Source organism: Phacochoerus africanus, chromosome 6, assembly GCF_016906955.1.
Source record: "Phacochoerus africanus isolate WHEZ1 chromosome 6, ROS_Pafr_v1, whole genome shotgun sequence".
NCBI classification, from domain to species: domain Eukaryota; kingdom Metazoa; phylum Chordata; class Mammalia; order Artiodactyla; family Suidae; genus Phacochoerus; species Phacochoerus africanus.
Genome location: NC_062549.1, coordinates 130,321,201 through 130,344,612, shown reverse-complemented (window position 1 = coordinate 130,344,612; position 23,412 = coordinate 130,321,201). Strand labels below are relative to the sequence as shown.

The window sequence follows — 23,412 nt, the reverse complement described above, 5'->3', positions numbered from 1 at the left end:
CACAGCGGGCCCATCAGGGAACACTAACACCTCACCCTGCCTCGAGGAACTCAGAGGTTAGCTCCCTCGGACCCACTCTCGACGGGTGGGACGAGACTCCAAGGGAGGCAGTCTGATCGCTGTTCTGAATACTCGAATGCATTGTTCCGAAATACAACACAACACGGAAAAACATCTTTGAGGAAAGGGATAACGCACATGAATCCTGCAGAGGCCAAATGCAGTGCAGCTGGACATTAGGCTTCCCAAATGCCTGTTGAGAATCTATGTTGCACAACTATGAAGGTTAGTAAACACGCCTTCCCGTGGTAAATTCTAATGTAAAATAACTCCGTTACTCAGTTACTGCTACTTTATATACTGAAGTTTTTCTTTAGAAATTTACTACTGCGTTTATCAATTTTAAATCTCATTTTTAAAAGGCTACTTTATAGCAGGAAATTGACAGAATACTGTAAACCAACTAGAATGGAAAAAATAACAATCTTTAAAAAAGAAAAAAGGCTACTTTACAAACTGATGTGTAAGACTTAATCAAAACCTCAATAACACTCATTTCTAACAACTTTTAAGACTAAACAAACAAAACTACATCATTAGACTCTCATAAGCTTTTATTTAGGGAAGTCGGTATTAAATGTTATGTTCAACTAGTATACACCTGAATGGGCTGGTTTAAAAGACAGTTTATCAACGGAAAAAAAGAGGCACGATGTTGCTAAGACATAGTTAACTCATCCTAGGAGCAGTTTCTATTTTGTAATCAGAGGATAATGCAAAAACCATCTGTGTTGTCAAACATATTGCAGCCATACCCCCTTCAAAGTCGGCTGAAGTTCAGGCAGGCAGTTTGCTCCTTGCATTGTCCTTGGAAGTCAAACCCTGTTGTCGGCAAACTCACAAATCTGCAATACATCACTCAGCTCCGTATCTGAAGTATTTATGACGCACGGGTAATGGAAAAAGTAAAAGAAACACGGTGTAATAAATCTGAAACGAAGGAGCCGGTTGACTCTCCAGATCATACTTGAGTTTTCCAGAAACCTCCATGACATAGCAAAGAATGAGGGACATGTGGCATGGTCCCATCATGTGAAACGTCCAGAACAGGGCGAGCCACGGAGACAGGTGCAGAGCGGGGCTGCCTGGGGCTGGTAAAGATGCGGGGGGGTGTCTTCACCGAGTGGCAGAAATGTTCTGAAATGAGCTGAGGGGGCCCGAGTCTGTGAGCACACTCACAAGCACCGAGTGCACTGCAGGGTGAGCTTCATGGTGTGTAGATTATATCTTACTCAAGTTTTCCTTTAAAAACCCCCATCGGTCTGAACAAGGAGTGGCCTGCTGAAAACACCGCTGGGGCGCTTTCAGGACCACCTTCCCCACCTGCATCCAGGTTTCTCCCTGCTCTGCTGGGGATGGAGCCGGGGGTGGGGGGTGGGGTGGGGACTGCAATTAGCTCTCCACTCACCGCAAAGCCTGCACTGTCTACAAGCAACATAAAAACGAGAAAAGCACTTATGACTTTCAATTTCTTGTTCTGGTGGTTCAGCAACATCAAAAATATGTATAATACACATTAGCTGTTCAACATCAGGTTGAATAGCTAGCAGGTACTGTATTTATTAAGTTCACTTATTATCTATCAAATTCGTTATATATTATTATATAATATTTATTATCAAGTTCAATGTCAAGTTTGCCCCTGAAACTATTTAGTTGAATTGAAATATGAGAATATACATACTTTAAAAAATTTTAGGTATCATTTCTCCTCTCACTTTATCACCCACTATTTCATTTTTAAGTCTCTGTTCTAGACAGAGAAATTTCATTATTTTTACTGCTCTTTCATGTTGACCATTGTGTCATCAATGTTTGAAATAATTCCTATTATAACTAGACATGTTCTTGTTTTATGAAATATAGCACAGTTGATGCTACAAAAAGCATTATTATGGTTGGCTCTATATTGCACCACATTTTCTTCTGAAGAAAAGCCAGTGTTTTGTATTGTTGAATATGTCACTGTTTGTCACTGTTTATTTGGTTGTTAATCCTGGTAACTACGTGCGTGATTTTTTTGTTTTTTACTGCAGGGAACTCTCTGAATTCCTTTAATAAAATGAACCTAAAAATGTTTGCAGCCATATATCTTCACTGTAAAAAAATGATCTAAAGATTGGTTGTGAAATATAGAACAAGAGTGTCAAAACACTGCCTCTGAACTTAGAATGCAAACGATACAGTTTCTACAATTTCTTTCTCCACTTGAAAGAATTTGCTGCAAAACGAAATTCTAAATTTTCTCTCATATTTACTTTGAAAGTTATAACCACTGACTCAGTCGAGCTGTGTTCTCCTGGAAATGGCCTCCCTCTGCCAGAGGATTTCCTGGCCATTTTCGAGGATTATCATCTACAGGAAAGCTGCCGTTTCCGTCCTTTTGCACAAGCTGCCAATTTCATGAGTGCAATAACTGCCTTCTCATGGGCAGGCCAGAGCTGACTGTTGCTTCTGTGAACATAATTCTTTTTCACATTTTCACTGTTTTGACCAGTTATAAAATCTTACTTTGCAAAGAATATGACCTTTGAGGGACTTCATCCGATCTCCTCAAGTTGTGAATAGTTTTCTTGCTCATTCCCACCGTCTGGTCAATGTCGTGGACAGACTCTGCGGTGGCTCCTAAGGAGTCCGATCTCCTGGTGTCCACACCTTAGCACAATGCCTTCCCTTTGAGTGTGATGGGACTACGACTTGTCTCTTCGGACAAACGGGCTCATGTTAAGTGTGTTTTTAAATCTCATCTATTGTATTTATTTGTGACGGGCAGGATCAAGGCTGCAGAGCCCAGATCAAGCTTCCCTCCTGTCTGGATCTACTGGTACTGGTATCAAACACGGTGGTTGTCTGACACTAAGAACAACAGAAGCAGCCTAGACTTGCTGGGCCTGAGCACACACATGATGCTGAGGTCGGAGACGCCACACAGCGCTACGCTTGGGAGGATGGCTAAGTATCTTGAAACAGTGGAAAACTTACTGTTTAGGGAGTCTAGTAAAAAGCATTTCCTTAGTTCTAGGAAGACATTGGGAAAATACTGCATATAAAATAATTAGAGAAACATAAGGACCAAGATAACCATAAATACTGATGACTATATTCATGGAATTTTTAAAACAAAAGTAATGCAAAAAGCTTCTGTTAAAGAGTACCATTAACTATTAAAATGTTTTGCTCTTTCTAAAGAGCATAGATTTAGGAACAAGATATTCAACCCAAGGTAGAGATAAATAACACGATCATAAAAGACATTTATACTAAGCAGGTATTGCTGATAAATTAAACGGACATTACCAATAAAAATAAATTCAACTTTTGCCGAGTATAAGCAATGAAAAGAGAAGACCGCACTAAATTATCTAGTATTAGATACACGAAAATAAAACCGATAATTAATTTTATACATTCCACACATGAATACATATTGCCAGAAAACCCTGATATTTGAAAATGCTTCTAAGGAAAACGGTTCCTGCAGGAAGAGGCTAGAGTGTAAGGTGCTCTGTCCAGCTCCTGCCGCTTTCACTTCCTCACTGCTGGGACCGTTCGATCCACACTTGAAGGGTCAACCACGTCCCGGCAGCTGAGACCAAGTTCAACCTTAGGCAGGGATTCAAGAAGTTTTAGCCAAATTCTTGGAGATTTAGCATCAAGTCAGGCTTCCTGCTAACCTAGCTATGACCTGAGCTACGTTCTCAGAGTCAGGTTCCTGCTTTGCCCTTGAAGACTGGTTACTGCCTCGTATATCCTCTGGGAGCTCTGGCAACAGGAATCTGCCGTGCTCTTGCTCCAAGAACCAGCTCTGCAGCACAGACGCCCTGTCCTCCATCGTAAGGGCCCTCGCCTCTCCCCCCAGAGCTTACAGCCCCTGAAGCCAAGCCAAACCTCCCCGCTATCTGCACTCACATTTTCACATCCTGATTCTGAAAAACCTACAGGAATCTCTTGAGTTTTCTTTAGGTTTCAACCCCACTTGCTGGTGTCATCGCTCTTCGAAGTCAGGCTCTGCCTGCATTTCCCCAAAGTGAGCAGCTGCAGGTGCTTGGGCCCATCCCTCGCCTCAGTAACTGCCCCGACCTGGAAGGTGAGTTTAATTCAAAGTCCTGGGCTGTTCTGCAGCCTTGTCAAGCTACAGTCAGCCGAACAGAGTTACTACAAATGACACCCAGTAAAACCGAATCCAGAACAATAACCTTTCCTGAAAGAGGAAGAATCGCTGAAAGATTAGCGGTAATTTTTTATAATATGCTCTAGCAACAGTAGTCCTTTCTTAAGAATTAACTGCAAACTTTTCCTACGACAGAGAAAACAGTCTCCAAAGTGTCCATAAAACGTATGTATTTAAATACAGATTGTTTTGAGCTAAGGACAGAACTAGCAACAGATGTCGAACAGAAGGGGTTTATATTCTGAAATTCTAACACTGGAGCTAGAAGCCAAAACACAGTTTGCTTTAAATAGACGCTGCCAACTGAACGATGTACGAGAAAAGAAGAGGCGGCGCTCCTTTCTATCCTTAGAGGCGTAAACAGCTCTGAAGCCCCGGTGCCTCGAGGGTGTTATTCTCCCACCACTCCAAGACGGGGACGTTGTGATACGCACAGGGAGAAGACTGAGCACATCTCCGCACTTTGGCAAACTCCCAACACAATATGATGTGGTTATTTATGATCTATTGTTATCACGTCTGAGAAAGTCTTCAGAAAACCTCTATGTTTTGACAACAGTTTCCCAGGTGTTGTTGACAGTTAATCCCAAACTCCAGTATCATGTTACCTTCAGTCCTGGAAAGTTAGTTCTGGCATAAATATTTCAGATATGAGGAGCCATATAAATCTGCTTCAACTGAAAGAGACTGCTACTGATTAAATCAATCTGGGAGCCCTGGCAAACGCTTTTCTTAAAAGCAACTACAGAATTTCCTGACTGTAACGCTGCAGAATGAAGCTGGAAACTTTGCACTAAAAAGAAAGCTACCTGGAATTAATAGCAGACATAAATACGAAGTTAATAAGTACATATAAATCCTCTATCTGCCTCTTCCATGTTTTAAACAGCATTCTTCTTTTCTATTTTAAATCAGTGGATGGTTTTATCCTTTTAAATATTTTGGCTCAAATCATATGTTCCCAGAAGCTTCTCAAATACAGACAGAAAAGCATGTAAAACAGAACAGCAGTTCTATGGTGTTTAAAAGAACCCTGCCCAATAGTTGGTCACTCGCTTGTGAGCCTCTGAGATCTCTGCAGAAAGAACTTGCGACCAATCCTAACATTCAGACAGCCAAAGAAATGGACTGCTAGCCCCTGGTTTTACCGAAGGCACCCAGAGCACCACGGCTGTGCTCTAGTATTAACCGGCAGGAAGGATCCTGATCCCAGGTGACAGTACGGAGCGGGCAGGAGGGAAGGAGAGAGAGAGGTAATAACTACAGCATCACACTTTCCAAAAGCACAAGTTCACAAACACTGACTACTGTGTAACTGACTACATGAGGTCTTTAAAATAATTGTGATTAGTGAGTCCCTAATGCTAAGATTTTGAAATCAAAAAGGGAGGAAACCACTTCTCAAGTGTCAGCTACCCATGACTAAGGAACAAATGAATTTGTTAAGAGAACTACTTTTACATGCTCTGATCCTGAAATATACCAAATCCCTAACAAAACAAGTTTTTTACTTTTCCTGGTTGAAAAAACAAAAACGCATTGTGTTACAAATATCAACTCTATTTGCAAACACTGAAATAAATACAATGTTTTATTTTAGGGGAAAAAAGTTTTCTGGGAAGTTAAGATTTTAAATGAAATAACTTTAAACACAAACATTAACTTTAAAAATATCAGTATGAGGCTAAATAATAAATAACTCCTGAAAAACCAAAATAATACGTTATTTTAAAATGTATCCATTTTCAATAGCAATCATATAATATTTACGCCATCTGGGAGATGATATCTTTTACTTGTAAGTCTATAATTTCATTAAAATTACAGAGACATCACTAAGGAAGTTGGCTCACAACAACTTAATTCCGTGCTCAGCGTTTACTCAGGAAAATAAGTGATAAGCATAGGATGTAAGCAACATCTTCCCATATCTAAGCTTAGCAATGTTACTAAGTCAGGGAACCGTTCTGGACAGGACTTTTACTGTTCCTCTACACACTTCTGTGCTTACGTGTAGATGACAGGATGTCACCACACAGACACGCTCATGTTTTTGTAACTATTCATACCAGACTCAGAGCTTTAGTACACAGCTCAGAAACCAGCTCAGTAATCCAATGAAGCTCGTATCTGCAGTGCCCTGCACTTGGATTTGAAAGTTTTCTACACCTATTACCTTCACTATTTTGACTATCAGAGTGTTTCATATTTTATACTACAGAGAGTGCAGTAATTTATTTTATCAGTATCTGGCTTTAAATGCAGAGATTAAAAATCTAAGTGCAATGTGTTACATAAGATTTAGGGAGTTATCTAAAAAGACTTACTATTGTTCTACAAATTCCATGTTATAGTAATTATTTACAACTGAATCACTGCCAGCAGGCACATGAAAAGATGCTCAACACTGCCAATTATTACAGAAATGCAAATCCAAACCACAGCGAGGTACCACCTCACATCAGCCAGAGTGGTCATCACCAAAAAGTCTACAAACAACCAACGCTGGAGAGGCCTGGAGAAAAGGGAACCTCCTACACTGCTGACGGGCATGTAAATTGGTGCAGCCACTGTGGAGGCTCCTTAAAAAACCCACAAACAGAACTGCCATATGATCGAGCAATCCCACTCCTGGGCATATATCCAGAAATAATGAAAACTCTACTTTGAAAAGATACATGCACCCCAGTGCTCACAGCAGTACTATTTATAATAACCAAGACATGGAAGAAATTTACACACCCACAAGCAGATGAATGGGTGAAGAAGATGCGGTGCGTACGTACAATGTAACATCCATTACTCGGCCACTTACAGCAACGTGGACAGACCTAGAGAGGACCATGCTAAGTGCAGGGAGTCAGGCAGACCAAGGGCATATGACTCACTTACATGCGGAATCTGAAAAAATGATACAAATGAACTTATTTACCAAACGGAAGCAGACTCACAGGCATATGGTTACAGAGGAAAGCGGACCTGGGGGAGGAAGGATACATTAGGAGTCTGGGATTAACAGATACGCACTGCTGTGTATTCCTCAGATAACATAGGGGACCATGCTCTGTATCTTTAATAATGTGCAATGGAAAAGAATCTGAAAAAGAATATACGAATATTATATATATAACCAAATCGCTTTGCTCTATACTTGAAATTAACACATCCGTTAGCAAATCAACTACACTTCAATTCTAAAAAAACGGCATCATATTCTATTCTCGAAGACTAAGCAATTGGACGTACCTAAACTGTGAGCAAATGAGCCCCTTCACACCACAGAAAGACCACCTAAGTTAGCTAAAGGGGTGGGGGTTATATCATAAAGTACATCTTATTCAGACTAGCGACAGTACTTGAAATAACATGAGGTTACCCAGCAGCTCCCTCACGAAGCGTCAACCCACACTTCTAAGTAGCTGGATGAAACCAGCGGAACCTCGGAAGCAACCGTCTTTGGCACGTGCCCAGCCGGAGGCTTCTCAGGTACAGGTGCTTTCAGATTGCAGCACTTCCAGGCTTCCGCGTTCTCCTTCACAGGGAGGGTTTCCGGCAGCACTTTGTGCTGCTCTGGATCCTTTAGCAGCGTCTATAATTTGAATTCCTACCTCACATATAACAATAGCATACATCATTTAATAAATTACTAGGAGAAAAGGGCCATATTTCATTCCACACACCTAACATTTTCTACGTCAAATACAGGGGAAAAGTTATTAAAAGATACTTTCCATCTCCTACTATGAAAGAGTAAAAAGTGACGCGTCTTATGGATTTAAATCTTCTAAATTATGTGTCCCATGATACATAATATCCCATAATGCGAATATGTTTGCCCTTGCTTAATGTCCAAGCTATGTGAAGATGATTCTACTTATAACGAGCAGAACATAGCAGAGCATTTACGTACAGGATAATTCTAGCACAGTCTCTTAGGCTGACCTTGGCAACTTGTGGCTAGGATGGTATCTTACTCTAACCACAGTGATTTCCTCATAAACGGGGTCAAATCATTTTGTGCTAAAAATATGAAAAAGTACATATAGCGCACAACATAGGATGGCACCAGACAGAGCACATTTTGGAAAAATGGGATACATATGTTTTTCAAATATAATTTTTCTAAGGATCTAAATCTATCACAAAGGTGTATATTATTTTTAATTATCTATTTTTATTAAAGCATCGGTGTGCTATCAATGTTGTGCTAATTTCTGCTGTACAGCAAAGTGACCCAGTCGAAGGTATATATTTTTAAAGCAATAAAACTTGACAAAGTTGGTAATGTAAAGAACGGTGCAACCAAAAACGTACCCAGTGATCGTCTCATTCACTATTTTTTCCAGTTTTCTTATACTCAGTAGCATCTGTTGGATAATTTTATAATTCTACCAGAAAGCAGAATTTATGTATAAATTGCCATGGACAACTTACAGTTCATTACGGAGTAGGAAAGTGGGTATTACCTACACATTGTCAAGATAGAGTTAGTATCGCTACAAGACTAGCTATATTGGGAGTTCCCACTGTGGCTCAGTGGAAAGGAACCCGACTAGTATCCATGAGGACACAGGTTCGATCCTCTGGCCTCGCTCAGTGAGTTAAGGATCTGGTGTTGCCACGAGCACTGTAGGCCACAGACGCGGCTCAGATCTGGCATTGCTGTGGCTGTGCTGTAGGCATGAAGCTGCAGCTATGATTCGATCCCTAGCCTGGGGACTTCTATATGCTACACCTGCAGCCCTAAAAAAAAAAATAAAAAAAAAAATAAAAGACTAGCTATGTTCATAAAGGTGACAGTTACTTAAGTGACATATCACAGAGACTCTGAGAAAATATTTTCTCAGCAATGTCTAAAATTCCACCATTAAAGATTGCTTATTTGTCTTTATACTTAAATTACTAGGAGTTCCCGTTGTGGCGCAGCAAAAACAAATCTGACTAGTATCCATGAGGACGTGGGTTCGATCCCTGGCCTCACTCAGTGGGTTAAGGATCTGGCATTGCCATGAGCTGTCGTGTAGGTCACAGAAGCAGCTCGGATCCTGCTGTGGTGTAGGCCTGCAGCTGTAGCTCCAATTTGACCCCTAGCCTGGGACCCTCCATATGCCATAAGTGCAGCCATAAAAAGCCAAAAAAAAAGTACAATTACTAATAGGTAAGGTAACACTTTAAGCATTGGAAGTAAATAATTAGTTCTTTTATTGACAGCATACTTTAGTAGAAGGAAGATGGGAACAAAATCAAGACACAGAAAGGAGAAATAGAAGATAAACTTCACCTACTATCGATCTTGAGATAGCCCACATCTGCATATTTAGATTAGATATTTGACACACAATAGAGTGGGATTTCTGTTGGGATCTGGTGTATGAAGGATACAACATAAAGAAATAAGACACTAACATCTGGGAGTACAACAGAGTGTAACTAAATAAGACAGTGTGCAAAATAGTTAGCAAAGTGCTTGAGAGTAAAGAATGCTGAAGCCTGCAACGTGACGGAACAGTTTCTACTGTTATCACCCTACAAGATTAACTTTTTTTTGCTTTTCTGGGTCACACCTGCAGCATATGGAAGTTCCCAGGCTAGGGGTCAAATCAGAGCTGCAGCTGCCAGCCTATGCCACAGTCACAGCAACGCAGGATCCAAGCCATGTCTGCTACCCACACCACAGCCCACAGCGACGCTGGATCCTTAACCCACTGAGCGAGGCCAGGGATCGAACCTGCATCCTCATGGATACTAGTCAGGTTCTTAACCCACCAAGCCACAACAGGAACTCCCAAGATTAACTTTAAAGTTGAGTGTAATTTCAAGAAAATAAAACAGCTCACTTTTAAGTTCTTGACCGCTTGGTAAGTTTACCTTAGTATGTCAAAATCTATAAAGCGAAACTTTAATTTTATCACACTTGGCCATATGTCATGAAAAACAATTCACGTCCTTCTGAGCACCGAGAAGGCGAAGACAGAGAGCAGGAAGATCTAAGTGCTGAGCAGAGGCCTGGGAGTCTGCGGGGTGGGGCTCAGTCCTCGATTTCACGGCTTTCGCGACGTGGCGCTGACCCGCGCTTCCAGCACCCGAGGCCTCTCTCCTCACCCACGTGTGGTGGCGTTAAGACCTAGCCTGCCTTCAAGAGATGCCGCAAAGCCCGAAGAGTAAAATGCTTTAAAGGACTATGAATATCCTGTGGAGATTTACAATCCTTTAATATCACCGCCAAGCTTTTAATTACACACACACACCAAAATTTTAGAAAAGCTGTTATGAAAAACAATTTTCCTCCTCACAGAGCGAGTGCACCACAGAACGTCTTACCCTAATAAATACCTTTCAATCACTACAGCAGCACCAGCGGAAAGCAGGTGGCCAAGGAGCTACGTCAACGCAGCAGGGTAACCCCCGATGGTTTTCGGAGCTGCAGGGTCCTCCCCATTTGCTAAATGATGGGGTATTGGACGACGTAACAACATCCTCCGACCTCTGAAATTGCCATATTATCCGACAAGTCACTTTACTTGATTTTGTTCTAAACTGAAGATATAGGAAAATATTTCCTGAGCTAACTTGTGAAGCAGGCACTTTACAAACATGAAGGCGGAGACTGCCATCATTAGTCTTTTAAATGGCTCATGCATCTTCTGTGACATTTTAATTTTAGTGCCTTGTCTTGGGGATAAAGCTCTCTCTCCCACTAGTATATCAAGTGGTTTAGAAGTGCAAATTTTGAGGTTTCTTTTTAAAGTCTCCTTTACATTCTCAGGTATTACTGGATAGGCTGTTAAAATGGCAAAATTTAAACTCTGTTGAATGAGATGGATTGTAGAAAAGAAAATCAACTACATTCACAGTTCAATACGTGAGAAACATGCATATGATTAGGTCACTGCGCTCTACGCCAAACCTCAAGAGATGAAATCAAATTACCTGTCTTCCCTTAATGCCCCTCTTTCCACGGATCCCAGGGACACCCTAGAATGTAAAAAAGTCAAAAGTAAGTATTTGTCCCCATTTTTTCACTAGGCTGTTTAGCTTTTTGATGTTGAACTATATAAGGTGTTTATATAGTTTGGATATTAACTCCTTTTCAGGTATATCATTTGCAAGTATTTCCTACCATTCAGTGGACTGTCATCCATTTTACTGATGGTTTCCTTTGCTGTGCAAAAGCTTTTAAGTTTTAACTACATCCCATTTGTTTATTTTTGCTTTTATTTCTGCCTTAGGAGACAGATCAAAAAAATATTGCTGTGATTTATAACAGAGAGTGTTCTGCTTATGTTCCCTTCTAGGAATTTTATGGATTCAGGTCTTACATTGAGGCCTTTAATCCATTTAGAGTTGACTTTTGTATGTGGCATAAGGAAATGTTTTCATCTCATTTTTTCACATGCATCTGTCCAGTTTTCCCAGCATCCAAAGATGACATTCAATTGGCTAACAGGCACATGAAAAGATGCTCAACATTGCTAATTATTAGAGATATGCAAATCAAAATCACAATGAGATATCACCTTATACCAGTCAGAATGGCTATCATCAAAAAGAACATAAATAACAAATGTTGGTGAGGATGCAGAGAAAAGGGAGCCCTCCTACACCATTGGTGGGGATGAAAATTGGTGGAACCACTATGGAAAATAGTATGGATGTTCCTCAAATAACTAAAAATAGAATGACCATATGATTCAATAATTCCACTCCTGGGGATATATCTGGGGAAAAAACAAAACACTAATTCAAACACACATGCGCTCCAGTGTTCAGAGCAGCCCGGACATGGAAGCAACCTGAGTACCCATCAAAAGAAGATTGGATCAATACACCCCTGTCAGACTTTCCAGGTGGCCCACAGCGTAGCTATACAGTGTTGTCACTGCTGCGGCTCTGGTTCAATCCCTGGCCCCAGAACCTCTGCATGCTGTGGGCACAGCCAACCAAATATATCTATATGTATCTATATCTATATATGCATATGTATACACACACAATGGAATATTACACAACCATAAAATAATGAAATTCTGCCATTTGCAACAGCGTGGACAGATCTAGAGAACATTATGCTTAGTGAAATCAGACAAATACTGTATATTTCACTTATAGATGAAATCAGATAGACATACAGCAATGTATACAGCAAAACAAACAGCCTCACAGATATAGTTAACAAGCTAGTGGTTCAACAGAGAGAGGGGAGGATGGAGGGCGCGAATGGGGTAAGGGATTAAAAGAGACACATTACTGTGTTTCACGCAGACAAGCGGCATGGACACACGCTCTACAGCAGAGGGAATCACAGCCGTTATTTTGTAATAACTTTTAATGGAGAGTAATCTATAAAACTACTGAATCAAAATGCTGTGTACCTAAAACGAATACAATATTGTAACTCAACTATAATTCAAAAAGTAAATATTTGTTGAATCAATGACTGAGTTGGATTTTTTTCTCAAACATTAGTTTCTAAAGCATAACAAAGAGAGAAACAAACTACTCTTTAAACTGGTATGATACTCAGAAAAGCTTCAAGATATTAACTGAACTCAAGTGGCCCCTTTTTTCTTCATAACAAAATCCTGATTTTATTCAGGATTCCCCACCATCTGTTCTTTCAGATGGGGTCCTGCCACTCCTGCGGTGACAGGGATTTGTCCAGAGGCGGCCAAAGTCGCCAGAATCAGACAAACAGCAAGTCTGACATTCTCTGCTGAACAGCCACCTCCTCCTTGGCTCCCTGTCTCTCCGGCTGGACACAAACAAAGCGCATTCTGCCCTGCGCAGGCAGTCTGCAGTCGTATGGGACACCAGCCTTAGGATAAAGGCAGCATTAATCAAGGCAAAGCAGAGGGAAGGGCGATGCTATCACTGTGCTCGGGGCCCACACCTTACCTGCGCATTTCTGGGCAAAACGAGCAGCAACAGGGCACAGCACTTACGTACTCAGTCTGCTCTGCTCTATCTACCTGACCGCAGTCTGAAGGAAGCCCTTCTCTCTGTGGTGAGAATGGTAACAGGACCTATCCCGCTGGCTGTTTGACCATGAAAGGAGTTAAATCCACATGAAGCAAGCGCCTACACCATCTATATGTGTAACATTCGACAAAGCATTTGCCATTATCTCCATTTATTAGAAATGTTCTCATTTTTAAGCCAGTATAAATTGGGATTTTCTCTCACTTGCGGCCTAAAGCATATTAATCATTAAAAGCCCTTGAGACGTATCATCACTTAGAAGACGCGGAGACTTAGAAAGCTGTCAGAACCATGTAGCTTGGGATTCTTGTATGCAGATAAGTTAGTAGGTATAATTGATTGAGGTAAGCATTTACTTTCCACTCAACAACGCTGGATCAATATTCATCTAATGTCTCCACGAAAAAAAGAGTTCAAAGATGGGTAATAGGACTCATTTCATTAGGATTTTATGCACCTTTACATAATATAGCCGAACATTTAAAATAAATAATTCTTTTCAAAAACTTCAGTAACTTCCATAAACCTCAGCAAGAAGCCTGAGAACAGTGTGGACAAGATTATTTAAGCACTTGCCGTATAAACGTGCCGTGTATTACTGGCCTGCGGGAAGGGCTTTTCCTCGAATTTCTTAAATTCGAGAGGGTGACATCTCACAAGGACACACAACTGGTTTATTTCTCACATCCATGACCAGAAATAAGTTCGTGCCCAAAGGTGAGGAAAGGCTTGTATCACAAGCGGCAGAGTAACTAACAACACGAACGTATACACTCCTTTCGGTCAGTAAGCAGCAGCTCATTCTTCACACGACAGACTGGCAGCGTCGCCCCAAGTCTGCTGCGTGACACGGCTGCGGCTACGCAGCCGGTTGGGGGATCGCACTGGAGATGTTTTTCGCAAGTGAAAGGAACAGCCTGTGCCCTCCCCGAGGGAATATCTTCGCCTCATTGCCTCATCTCACCACGGAGCCCCAACATTTTAATTGTCATTACGGAGCATTAAAATCTGAATATTCCTTCTCTCCAGGCGAAATTAAGTAATTACAAGAAAACATCATTTCATTCACTCAAACTATTCATTTGAAATATACATCTAGCAAAGAGTAATCTGACTTACTTTCATTTGCCAAAAAACAGTTTCCAGAAATGAAAAAAGTTTGCCTGAACAGCACTTACCTAATAAGAGTCAAATGCTAAATTCTGACTAAGATTCTGAAAATACATGCTAGTAGTGTTTGATTTCAAACCTGGAAACATGCTAACAGTGTTTGATTCTACTCGTTTTGAATTAGTATCAACAGTGTAAAGAAAGAAATGCAATGAGAAAACACTGAACTGCACAGGGCACTGAAAACGAGAGATAATGAAGTTTGCATGCTGGAACTCTGTATGCACCTTGATCAATTTTTATAAGAATAACAAACCATTTGCAAAGATTCTACCTTATTCATGAGTACCTACATTTATGAACAGCTAACTTCCATTATTAAACAAAAAACATATAGAGGCTGAATTATTGATTATACATTGCATTGTAAACCATAAGACCTTTCAAGAATTTATATTTAAAGATCAATTACAAAATAAAATTTTCATAATTAGATAATTTCAACTTGTGTTTTTAAAAATTAAAAATAGCTAACCATAAAGTATCACCTTACTTCCTTAAAATGAAATTCAATAAAATTCAAGGGAGCTTAATTATATTTCTGATAGGTGAATTTTCTTAAAGCTAGCTCATTTCTCTCAGTAAGATTACCCGCCTGCCATCTGGGTCTATGAGCCCTGCTCCCCTAAGTATATCACTTTAGAAATAGTATTTGAAGGAAACAGACTTACTCGTTCTCCTTCAGGTCCCAGTTGTCCTACTTCTCCAGGAGAGCCAATGAAACCCTTAAAGTAAGCAAATAATCTTTAATTAACTTATTTAAATATTCATCCTATAAGTAATTCTGACTACAGATACTTCAAAGCTCTTCATAGTAATAGGAAATTATAGGGCTAAACAGTATGAATGGCCTGCCCTCACCTTGGTGCTTTTCCTCTACAAATTGTAGATCCATCTTTTCAATGAAAAAGAGTAGGAAGTGTAATTTAACATGCGGTGGCTAATAAAAATCAACAAGCCCCAATTCTTCTCTACACTGACTCGCCTAGAGGGCAGAACACACAGACACACACTTAACTAAAATGTAGGTCAGAACGGAAACCTCCAAAGACTAAGGCGAGTGTGGAGGAGGTGGCGATTCATCCCAACGTGACGGGAAGGAAGGGCCATCGGAGAAGTTTCAAAGGGGACCAGCCCTCGAGGTCCGCCCACTCAGTGGGCAGAACCTCGCTAGGCGGAGGGTGGAGAAAGGACACTTCAAATACAACTAGAGAAAGAGAGACAGAGATGACTTGGGAGCATCTGCGCATGGTTAACCAGCAGCTTCCTCTGCAGGAGACGCTCCGGACAGCAGACCTGCTGAGCCCTCGCGGAGTCCCATCGGCCTGGGAAACGACAGGTATGCACAGACAACAATGCACGGTGCTTTATCCTAACACACCTGTAGCTGCGACTTCTCGCCTGTAGCAAATAATAACCTGCCTCATCGATTTAACAAATAGAGTGTACAGCAGTCTGAGGAATAGACGAACGAGAGCCTTACGTTTCAGGCTAAGGATGTTAGACTTTATTTTTAGATGATTGGAAGCTACTGGACTTTGGGGGAGTGCGGTGGTATCCTGAGGTTAGCTGTTTTTCTAAAATATTCATCTTTTGACAGGATACAGAAGACACCTGAGAAAGGAAAGAATGAATGTAGGAAACCTTGTTGGAAGGCTTTTCAATGACCCAAATTTGAAGGAATATGAGTCTGGATCACTGATGCACAAAATACCATTTTAGGGTGCCCTGTGTGCCGGGAACAGGGATCGTAGACATGAATATGACGATCAGAGCTCCTGAGAAGTTCAGGTTCATTAGGAAAGACAGTCATACAAATACGTGCAATACCACATGCTAACTGAGACGGGACTGTGTGATGTGTGATGTGATTACACAAGATACAACAGCAACTCGGAAGGCAGAATGACCAACTTTGCCTAGAGGGAAGATTCAGGAAAGCTTCACGGAGGAGGTAAAGCTTTTTGAGCTGAGTTTTGCAGGAAGAGAAAGGTATTTCACTCAGGGCTAAGGATGTGCCACCAATCCATCAACAGAAATAAAATGACATCCTTTTCATAGAATCACAACAGTTCCATGTGACCGGTAGGCAAAAGGTGAGATGGGAAAGGTCAGAGCGGCCACATCATGAACAGTCGTTCACGTCATGATGGGCAGTTTGGAGTTTATACTGAGTCATCAAAAAAGTTTTAGGCACAGTCTCGCCATAATCAAATCTGCAGATTATAAAATTCATGTGGATTGCAGTGGTTCAGCCAAGTCTCTGTACCTGTCCCTAAGGACTGAAGCAAAGACGATTCTAAGTTTTCCAGTGGACCAATAAGCACGCGGTAACCACTGAGAGAGAAAACAAACAGCAAGTCTGAGTTTGGTAGAAAGAGGATGCGTTTTGTTAGCCATTTGGGGACTGTGGTGACGACGAGGCATTCCAACGGGATTGTCCTGGCCGGGAACTAGAGACACAGCCTCACAGAAAGACCTTGCGGAGCCACGCTGGATCTGAAGGGCAGGGAGAGTAGACGCCTTAAGGGTAGAACAGAGCTCCTAGAAGAAGATAAAGGAATTTTCTGAACCAGAGACTGAAATAGAGATGGGATGAGAATGGTTTTATGAATACAGAGAAAACCCGGGTATACCAAAATTTAAGGAGTTCTCACAGTGACCCGGAAGTAATGATCCCGACCAGTATCCATAAGGATATGCACATTCGATCCCTGGCCTCGCTCCATGGGTGAAGGCCCTGGCATTGCCATGAGCTGTGGTGTAGGTCTCAGACCTACAGATCCCTGCATTGCTGTGGCTGTGGTGCAGGCCGGCAGCTGCAGCTCCGATTGGACCCCTAGCCTGGGAACCTCCATATGCCGTGGGTGCAGCCCTAAAAAGACAAAAAATAATATATATATAGGAAAGATATAGGAGGTGATTGTGACTAAATTAGAAATAAAATCTACTTACTTTGACTTACAGAGAATGGGTGACTTTTCAGAATAACTTCTTCCACAGCAGTATACATTAAGAAAGAACTCAGGTTTTAAAAAAGTACCTTTGTACAGCATTCCTCACCTCAGCCAAAGGGTAGAAGCGACTCACATGTTCAACAAATGAAAAGATAAACAAAATGTGGCACGCACATACACTGGGATACTATCCAGCCTTAACGAGGAGGAAATCCTGATACATGCCGCAAGGTGGCTGCATTTCAAAGACAGTCATGCGAAGTGAAATAAAGCCACCATGAAAGGATGGACACTGCATGATTCCACATAAATGAAGTACACAGCAGGCAAACTCCAGACACAAAGTGAAATGGGAGGAGGCGAAGGGAAGGGAGAGGGGAGTTTCTAACGGTGCTGGAGACGGACGGTGGTCAGGGCTGCAGAAGAACGCGAACACACTTCGTGCCTCCCGCTGTGGACGGCACGCTTGTGTGCCCTCGAAACCCGCACGTGGAAGACGAATCCCCAGTACGATGGTCCTCAGAGGGGGGACCTCGGCAGGAAGTTAGGGCACGAGGGTGGAGCCCCCACGCATGGGATCCAGGGCCACGTGGGACGAGACAGGAGGACGAGGGCTCTCTCTGCCACACAGGGATCCAGCCTGAAGGCAGCCACCTACCGGCCATCAAGTGGGCCCTCACGGGATGCTGGATCTGCCCCCACACTGAAGAACCATGACATGTAAACATCTGCTGTTCAAGCCACCCGGTCTACGGTATTTTTATCACAGCAGCCTGAACTAAGACGGCGGTGAGCTGTATATTTAACAATGGTTAAAATGGTGAATTTTAATATGTATGTGTTATCACAATGTTTTTTTAAAAAGTAAATGTCTCAGGAATCATTTCCAAGTTGCCTGGAGTAAGAAGCAGAGGCAGGATTTAGCTCCTGAGTGTGAAAGCTAGCTGGGTATTGACACAGCAAGAGGAGCACTTTTATTTGATAAGGAAAAAATACCTTAAAAATTCCCACCTTCTACAAATTGTATGAACAAGCAAAAAATAAAAGAGAAAAAAACAATTTCCTTTTACTTAACTTTAATGATGAAACATATATAATTTGTTTGCTTGAAAGCCAAGCATCTGGAGGATGGGAAAGGCTTCTTTTAAAATGAAGCATCCGGAAGTCCTTCTGCTACCAGAACACTTAGAGTTATGATGACAAGCTGCATGTCTTTTCAGAATCATCAGCTAGAGATGGCCTCAAGTTTAAAAACAGTCAGCTTTTGTTTTAATATACACAACAGGAGTTTTGATTATAAATAAAAGGCACAAACACCCTAACTGGTGTATATTTCTCAGCAAGCTATATTATCAACTGAAAACTCAAGAGCTGAAAAGCCAGACCTCCACTCAACACAGTCTGCACAGAGCACCAGCACATTTTACAAGCAAAGATTTCAAAGGGAACGATGCTACGTGTAATTACGCAGGTGTTTCATAAGGGTTTCTTGATAATGCTGACGCTGACGCCGACGCCAACCCAGCAGAAATCACATGGGGTTTGGCCAGTCTCAAAATTACCACCACTAACCTGTAGTTTAGGGTTAATAAAACAATGGCAACAAGAATAGTAACACACATGCTTTTGCTTTTTGGACTGAAGGTTCTATGTCCAGGTAGAGACGATTTTGTGTCACTAGCAGGGCCACTAAATGGTCAGGAGAGGCCGACATACTTCTTTTTGAGGCACCTAGCACATTATTACACAAAGAAATGCCAAAGGAGGGATACGAAATGATTTATTTTAAAAATTTACATTTTAGAGTAATTATCTTAACACCAAAAAATGTGATCAAATAATGGTGCCAGTCAAAAGATAAACTTATCACATGATTTATAAAAATATTAGTTTACAGTGCATAGCATGTGATACAATCCAGTAATAGGACACAAATTAAATGAAAAACAATCCTGTCAGTGTGAATTCATGATTTTTGTCATTTTAACCACATTCACAGTTAATGTCAAAAGTGTACCTTTGAGACCCTCTGTGAATGTGAAACCTACAGCAATGGCTCTCCTGACCCTGCCACACTCCCAAAGCAAAATGGAAGGAATAATCAATTAAATCAATCAGAGAAGATTAGATGTGTTGTTCTTTTTAAAAATTCTGTAATGAAGTTGGCCATCAAAATCTAAAAAATAACTTTAAAAGGTTACAACCTAGAAAATAATTTTCAATACAAATGGGGGAGGGAACAACAAAGAATGTATACTATAATACAAAAAAAAAGAATTTTAAAAAGCTACAGGCATCACTGACGCAAGGCACGAAAAAGCAGTAAAACTGCACAACACCAAATAACAGGTCTTGGCATTCAGCTCACGCACAGAAGCACCTCCCCAATTCCAGTAATAATGACAGAATCTGCAAAAAAGTGCATGTTATGTGCTAGGCATTGTGCTTTAAGACTGTTATTTAAGATCGGGTAGTTCTCATAACTTCCTAAAGGTAAGTTTCGCCATCACCCCTTTTAACACACTGAGAAAAATGGGGCGCATGGGTTTAGTGACACCTGAAGTCACCAAGCTGTTTAATAAGAGCTTCAGGGAAAACGGCAGGGCTGTCGAACTGCAGAGCCCACGTTCTCGTCCACCCCCTCTTCTCGCTTTTCCGAATCCAAGGCAACATGTATTTTTGGTGCAGTTTCAATGCATCATATATGACTCTTCCCCATTGTGCTTTCACTCGGTGCAAGACTGGGGGCAGCAAGGGATGGGGGAGAGCACAGAACCACAGGGGAGAGGAGGCGGGTCACAGGCCCGCTACGGCCCTTGCATCACGGCACTTCCACAGCTCACTGCTTTCTCATCTGAAAAGTGGAGACATGCACCCGTTCTCCCACTTCACACACAGGATTGATGGCAAAATAAAGGAAGAAAATACACACGAAGTAGTTGAAAATGTTTAGGAATTTTTAAAATTAAGGCATCATTATAGCGCATACTAAATACTTCCTGTTTTCCTTCAAAATGTGTTTCAGATAATAGAAGGTACAGATGTAGATTCTGGAAAACAACAGCTATTAAAAACAGAGAATTTTATAAATAAACATTTTCGTTTAATTTACTAATTTTTCCTGGCACCAGCTCTGATTTTCATTTGCTGTGTACAACACGACACATCACAGTAAATTTTATTTGTGCTCCCTTAAGGATTAAACGTGGCTATTAACTCCTTTAACGGCTAGAACTCTAACTGCATGTTCTTGCATATGATTAGCTTATTTCCTGCTCCACAAATATTTCTTTACGTCAGATAGTTTCATACTCTCATCTCGGCCATGAATGCAAAGTTTTTGCCTCTTCATTTTTCTCTCATCATGATTTCTTGGGTCTAGATACAGTTCACATGTAAATAATACTATAAATGTTTGTTTGGCTTTTGTCTTTTTAGGGCTGCACTGAGGCATATGGAGGTTCCCAGGCTAGGGGTCTAATTGCACCTGTAGCCACTGGCCTACACCACAGCCACAGCAAGGCCAGATCCAAGCCGCGTCTGCGATGCAGGATCCTTAACCCACTGAGCGAGGCCAGGGATCGAACCCACAACCTCACGGCTCCTAGTCGGATTCGCTTCTACTGCGCTACAACAGGAACTCCCTACAAATGTTTATAGAGCATATTTCTAACTCACTGGACATTTAGCTAGGTGCTAGAAAAATAACATAAATGACACACACATAGAAGCTACAAAAGAAAGATGAAAAACCTACACTGAAAGACTGCTCCCTGGGGCCTCAGCAGCAAAAAGGTCTATTGAATGAGTGTACTTCTTTCCGGCTAAACCTGCTTCCCAGTCAAAGTTCCTAGGAAAGTGCGAACGTGGCTGTTCCGTGTACTTCGTTCTACTTATTCGCTAGCAGACTTAACAAAGTGACGACACTGCACACTTACGCGGGCGCCCTTGGGTCCTGCATCACCTTCGGGTCCAGCTAAACCCTGGCGTGAACAAAAGACATACGTCGTCAGGACTTTCTGAAGGACTCTTGATAAACAGATTAATCAAAAGGTATCGCTGTCATAAGTACAAACTTCAGAACTCCGTTCACTTCATGAAAACTAAATACATTCAAGGAATTGCAGAATTTCAGAAGCAAAAGAGACACTGTATATAATCTATACACCAATATAATACCTAAAATTATATAAATAGATTAATACACTGTCAGACACAACAATTATTTTTAAGTTATTTCTCATTGGAAACATTTCTTCTCAAACACTTCTAATTAACTTATCTAAAACATATTCACATTTAAAAAAGAATACATTTTTATTTTCAGATCAATGTCCATATGTTTGAGTATTTATATTTTATATTTTTCAGATATACACAAATAATACAAGTCATTACTCAGTGGTAAGACTCATATATAATACCCTCCACATATTTTTAAAGGTTTAAAAATGGAATTTTTTAACAATAGATTATTTTTGATATTTTTAGTTCCCTAATTTTCAAGAATAAAAAAGCTATTTTATATAAGTACAGTTTTCTAGTATGCCAAACAAATACTTGATTTTAACAGTAATTAATCCAGTCATGAAGGCCTAAGAAAGAAAGTCTGCCCTCTCATTAGTCTAGATGAAGTAGCCAGAGAAAGTCAGAAATCAGAGGAAAGTAAATAGGACGTGATTAGAATGAATTTTCCAAACAGTGTACAGGCTTGAACCGTTAACATCATGCAGACAGCAGTGTCTGCAGCACAGCCAAGTGCGTCCCGAGTTTTCAGAACTGTATCGTTAAAAAAATGCTGCTCATCATATGGAGTCTTAACTCTAAAAAGCATTACTCCATTTTGTCAGTGGCAGTGGGGCTGTTTTCACATCTTATCAGCCCACTGGGCGTTTTCATTTAGAAGGCCCCACTGTGTATCACATCACTCCCATTTTAAAGAAATTTTTCTGCAGTAAAATTCTTGAAGGATTTTCACAATTTTGATATTGGGATAAGTTTGGTACGTGTAATTTATTTTTGGTACGTGTCATTTGAACATTAACTCGATATCAGAACATATATTAACCAAGAGGAACTTAAAAAGAGAAGTTTAAACATAGTTACCTCACCTGCCTGCCAGGGTAACCACGTGAACCAATATCACCAGTGAATCCTGGAATTCCCTAAAATGAAAAATAAAACAATACAAAAAAGTCAAAAGAAGCCCAAGGAAATGAATTTGGTGCATCCATAATACCCGTATTTGGAAAGAATATTTTCTCCACATAAAAATATTAAGGATCTTGTTTTATCCCTGGCCCGGGAACTTGCACATGCTGCAGGCACGGCCAGAAAAAAAAAAAAAAACTAAGGGTCTCACATGCTTATCTGACTAAAATCATCGACTTAAAATTAAATGAGCTATAATTATTCCATAAAAATAAAGAAAACTGTTAGCTAGGGGCCTAAATGACACATCAATTATGATAAATCGAGGAAGGAAAAAATCCAGTGACACATACATTTTTAAAAGCTTTCTTCTAGAGGAAGAGTTGGTGTGTTTCTTAATAACCGGTTATGTTTTCGGATTGAGTTCCTTCCTGTCTCAGCCACCCTGTGACCCCCCTTCACCATGGGAGCATGAGCCCCAGAGACTAACGGGGCAGTGGACGTCAAAAGCGCCTCTTCCTCCTTCCCAGCAAATCGGAGTAAGTAAATGGACGTTAAGCGGTAAATACCCGATTCAGGATGTAGGTCTATCTAAAACTTCGCCTATCAAATTTGGATGGCAAACTCGTCTGGAATGGACCACTTTGTATTTCTGACTTAAAACAAGCGCTGCCCAAGGAAGGCTGATCTCCGGGACTCAAAGGTCTAAGGAAGGAAACTGGCCACAGAACTGTGTGGAAAAGTGAGAAAAAATGCCTCTCGAGTGAGAAGAATCCACTGATGTATTATTCATTCATTCTTCGTTCAGCTTATCAGAGTTTCGGTCTATTAAGCAATTTGTGAACCGAGGAAATGACGGGAGCACGTGCGTTCAGCTGCCCCCACCTGACCACTAAGGGCAATGGCAATTTTCATAGCTGCTTC

The 23,412-nt window shown here is 41.0% G+C and overlaps 1 protein-coding gene across 2 annotated transcripts in view; it reads right to left on the bottom strand.

The window, feature by feature from the left end:
- The window catches only part of COL24A1 (collagen type XXIV alpha 1 chain), a 321,301-nt gene that overhangs the window by 234,197 nt on the left and 63,692 nt on the right, over positions 1-23,412 (bottom strand). For both annotated transcript variants that reach the window (XM_047785408.1, XM_047785409.1), the window contains exons 10-13: positions 22,449-22,502; positions 21,276-21,320; positions 15,052-15,105; positions 11,162-11,206 (exon numbers count right to left, since the gene is read on the bottom strand). In XM_047785408.1, the coding sequence (XP_047641364.1) occupies positions 11,162-11,206; positions 15,052-15,105; positions 21,276-21,320; positions 22,449-22,502 (198 nt within the window). The remainder of the gene's footprint in view (positions 1-11,161; positions 11,207-15,051; positions 15,106-21,275; positions 21,321-22,448; positions 22,503-23,412) is intronic.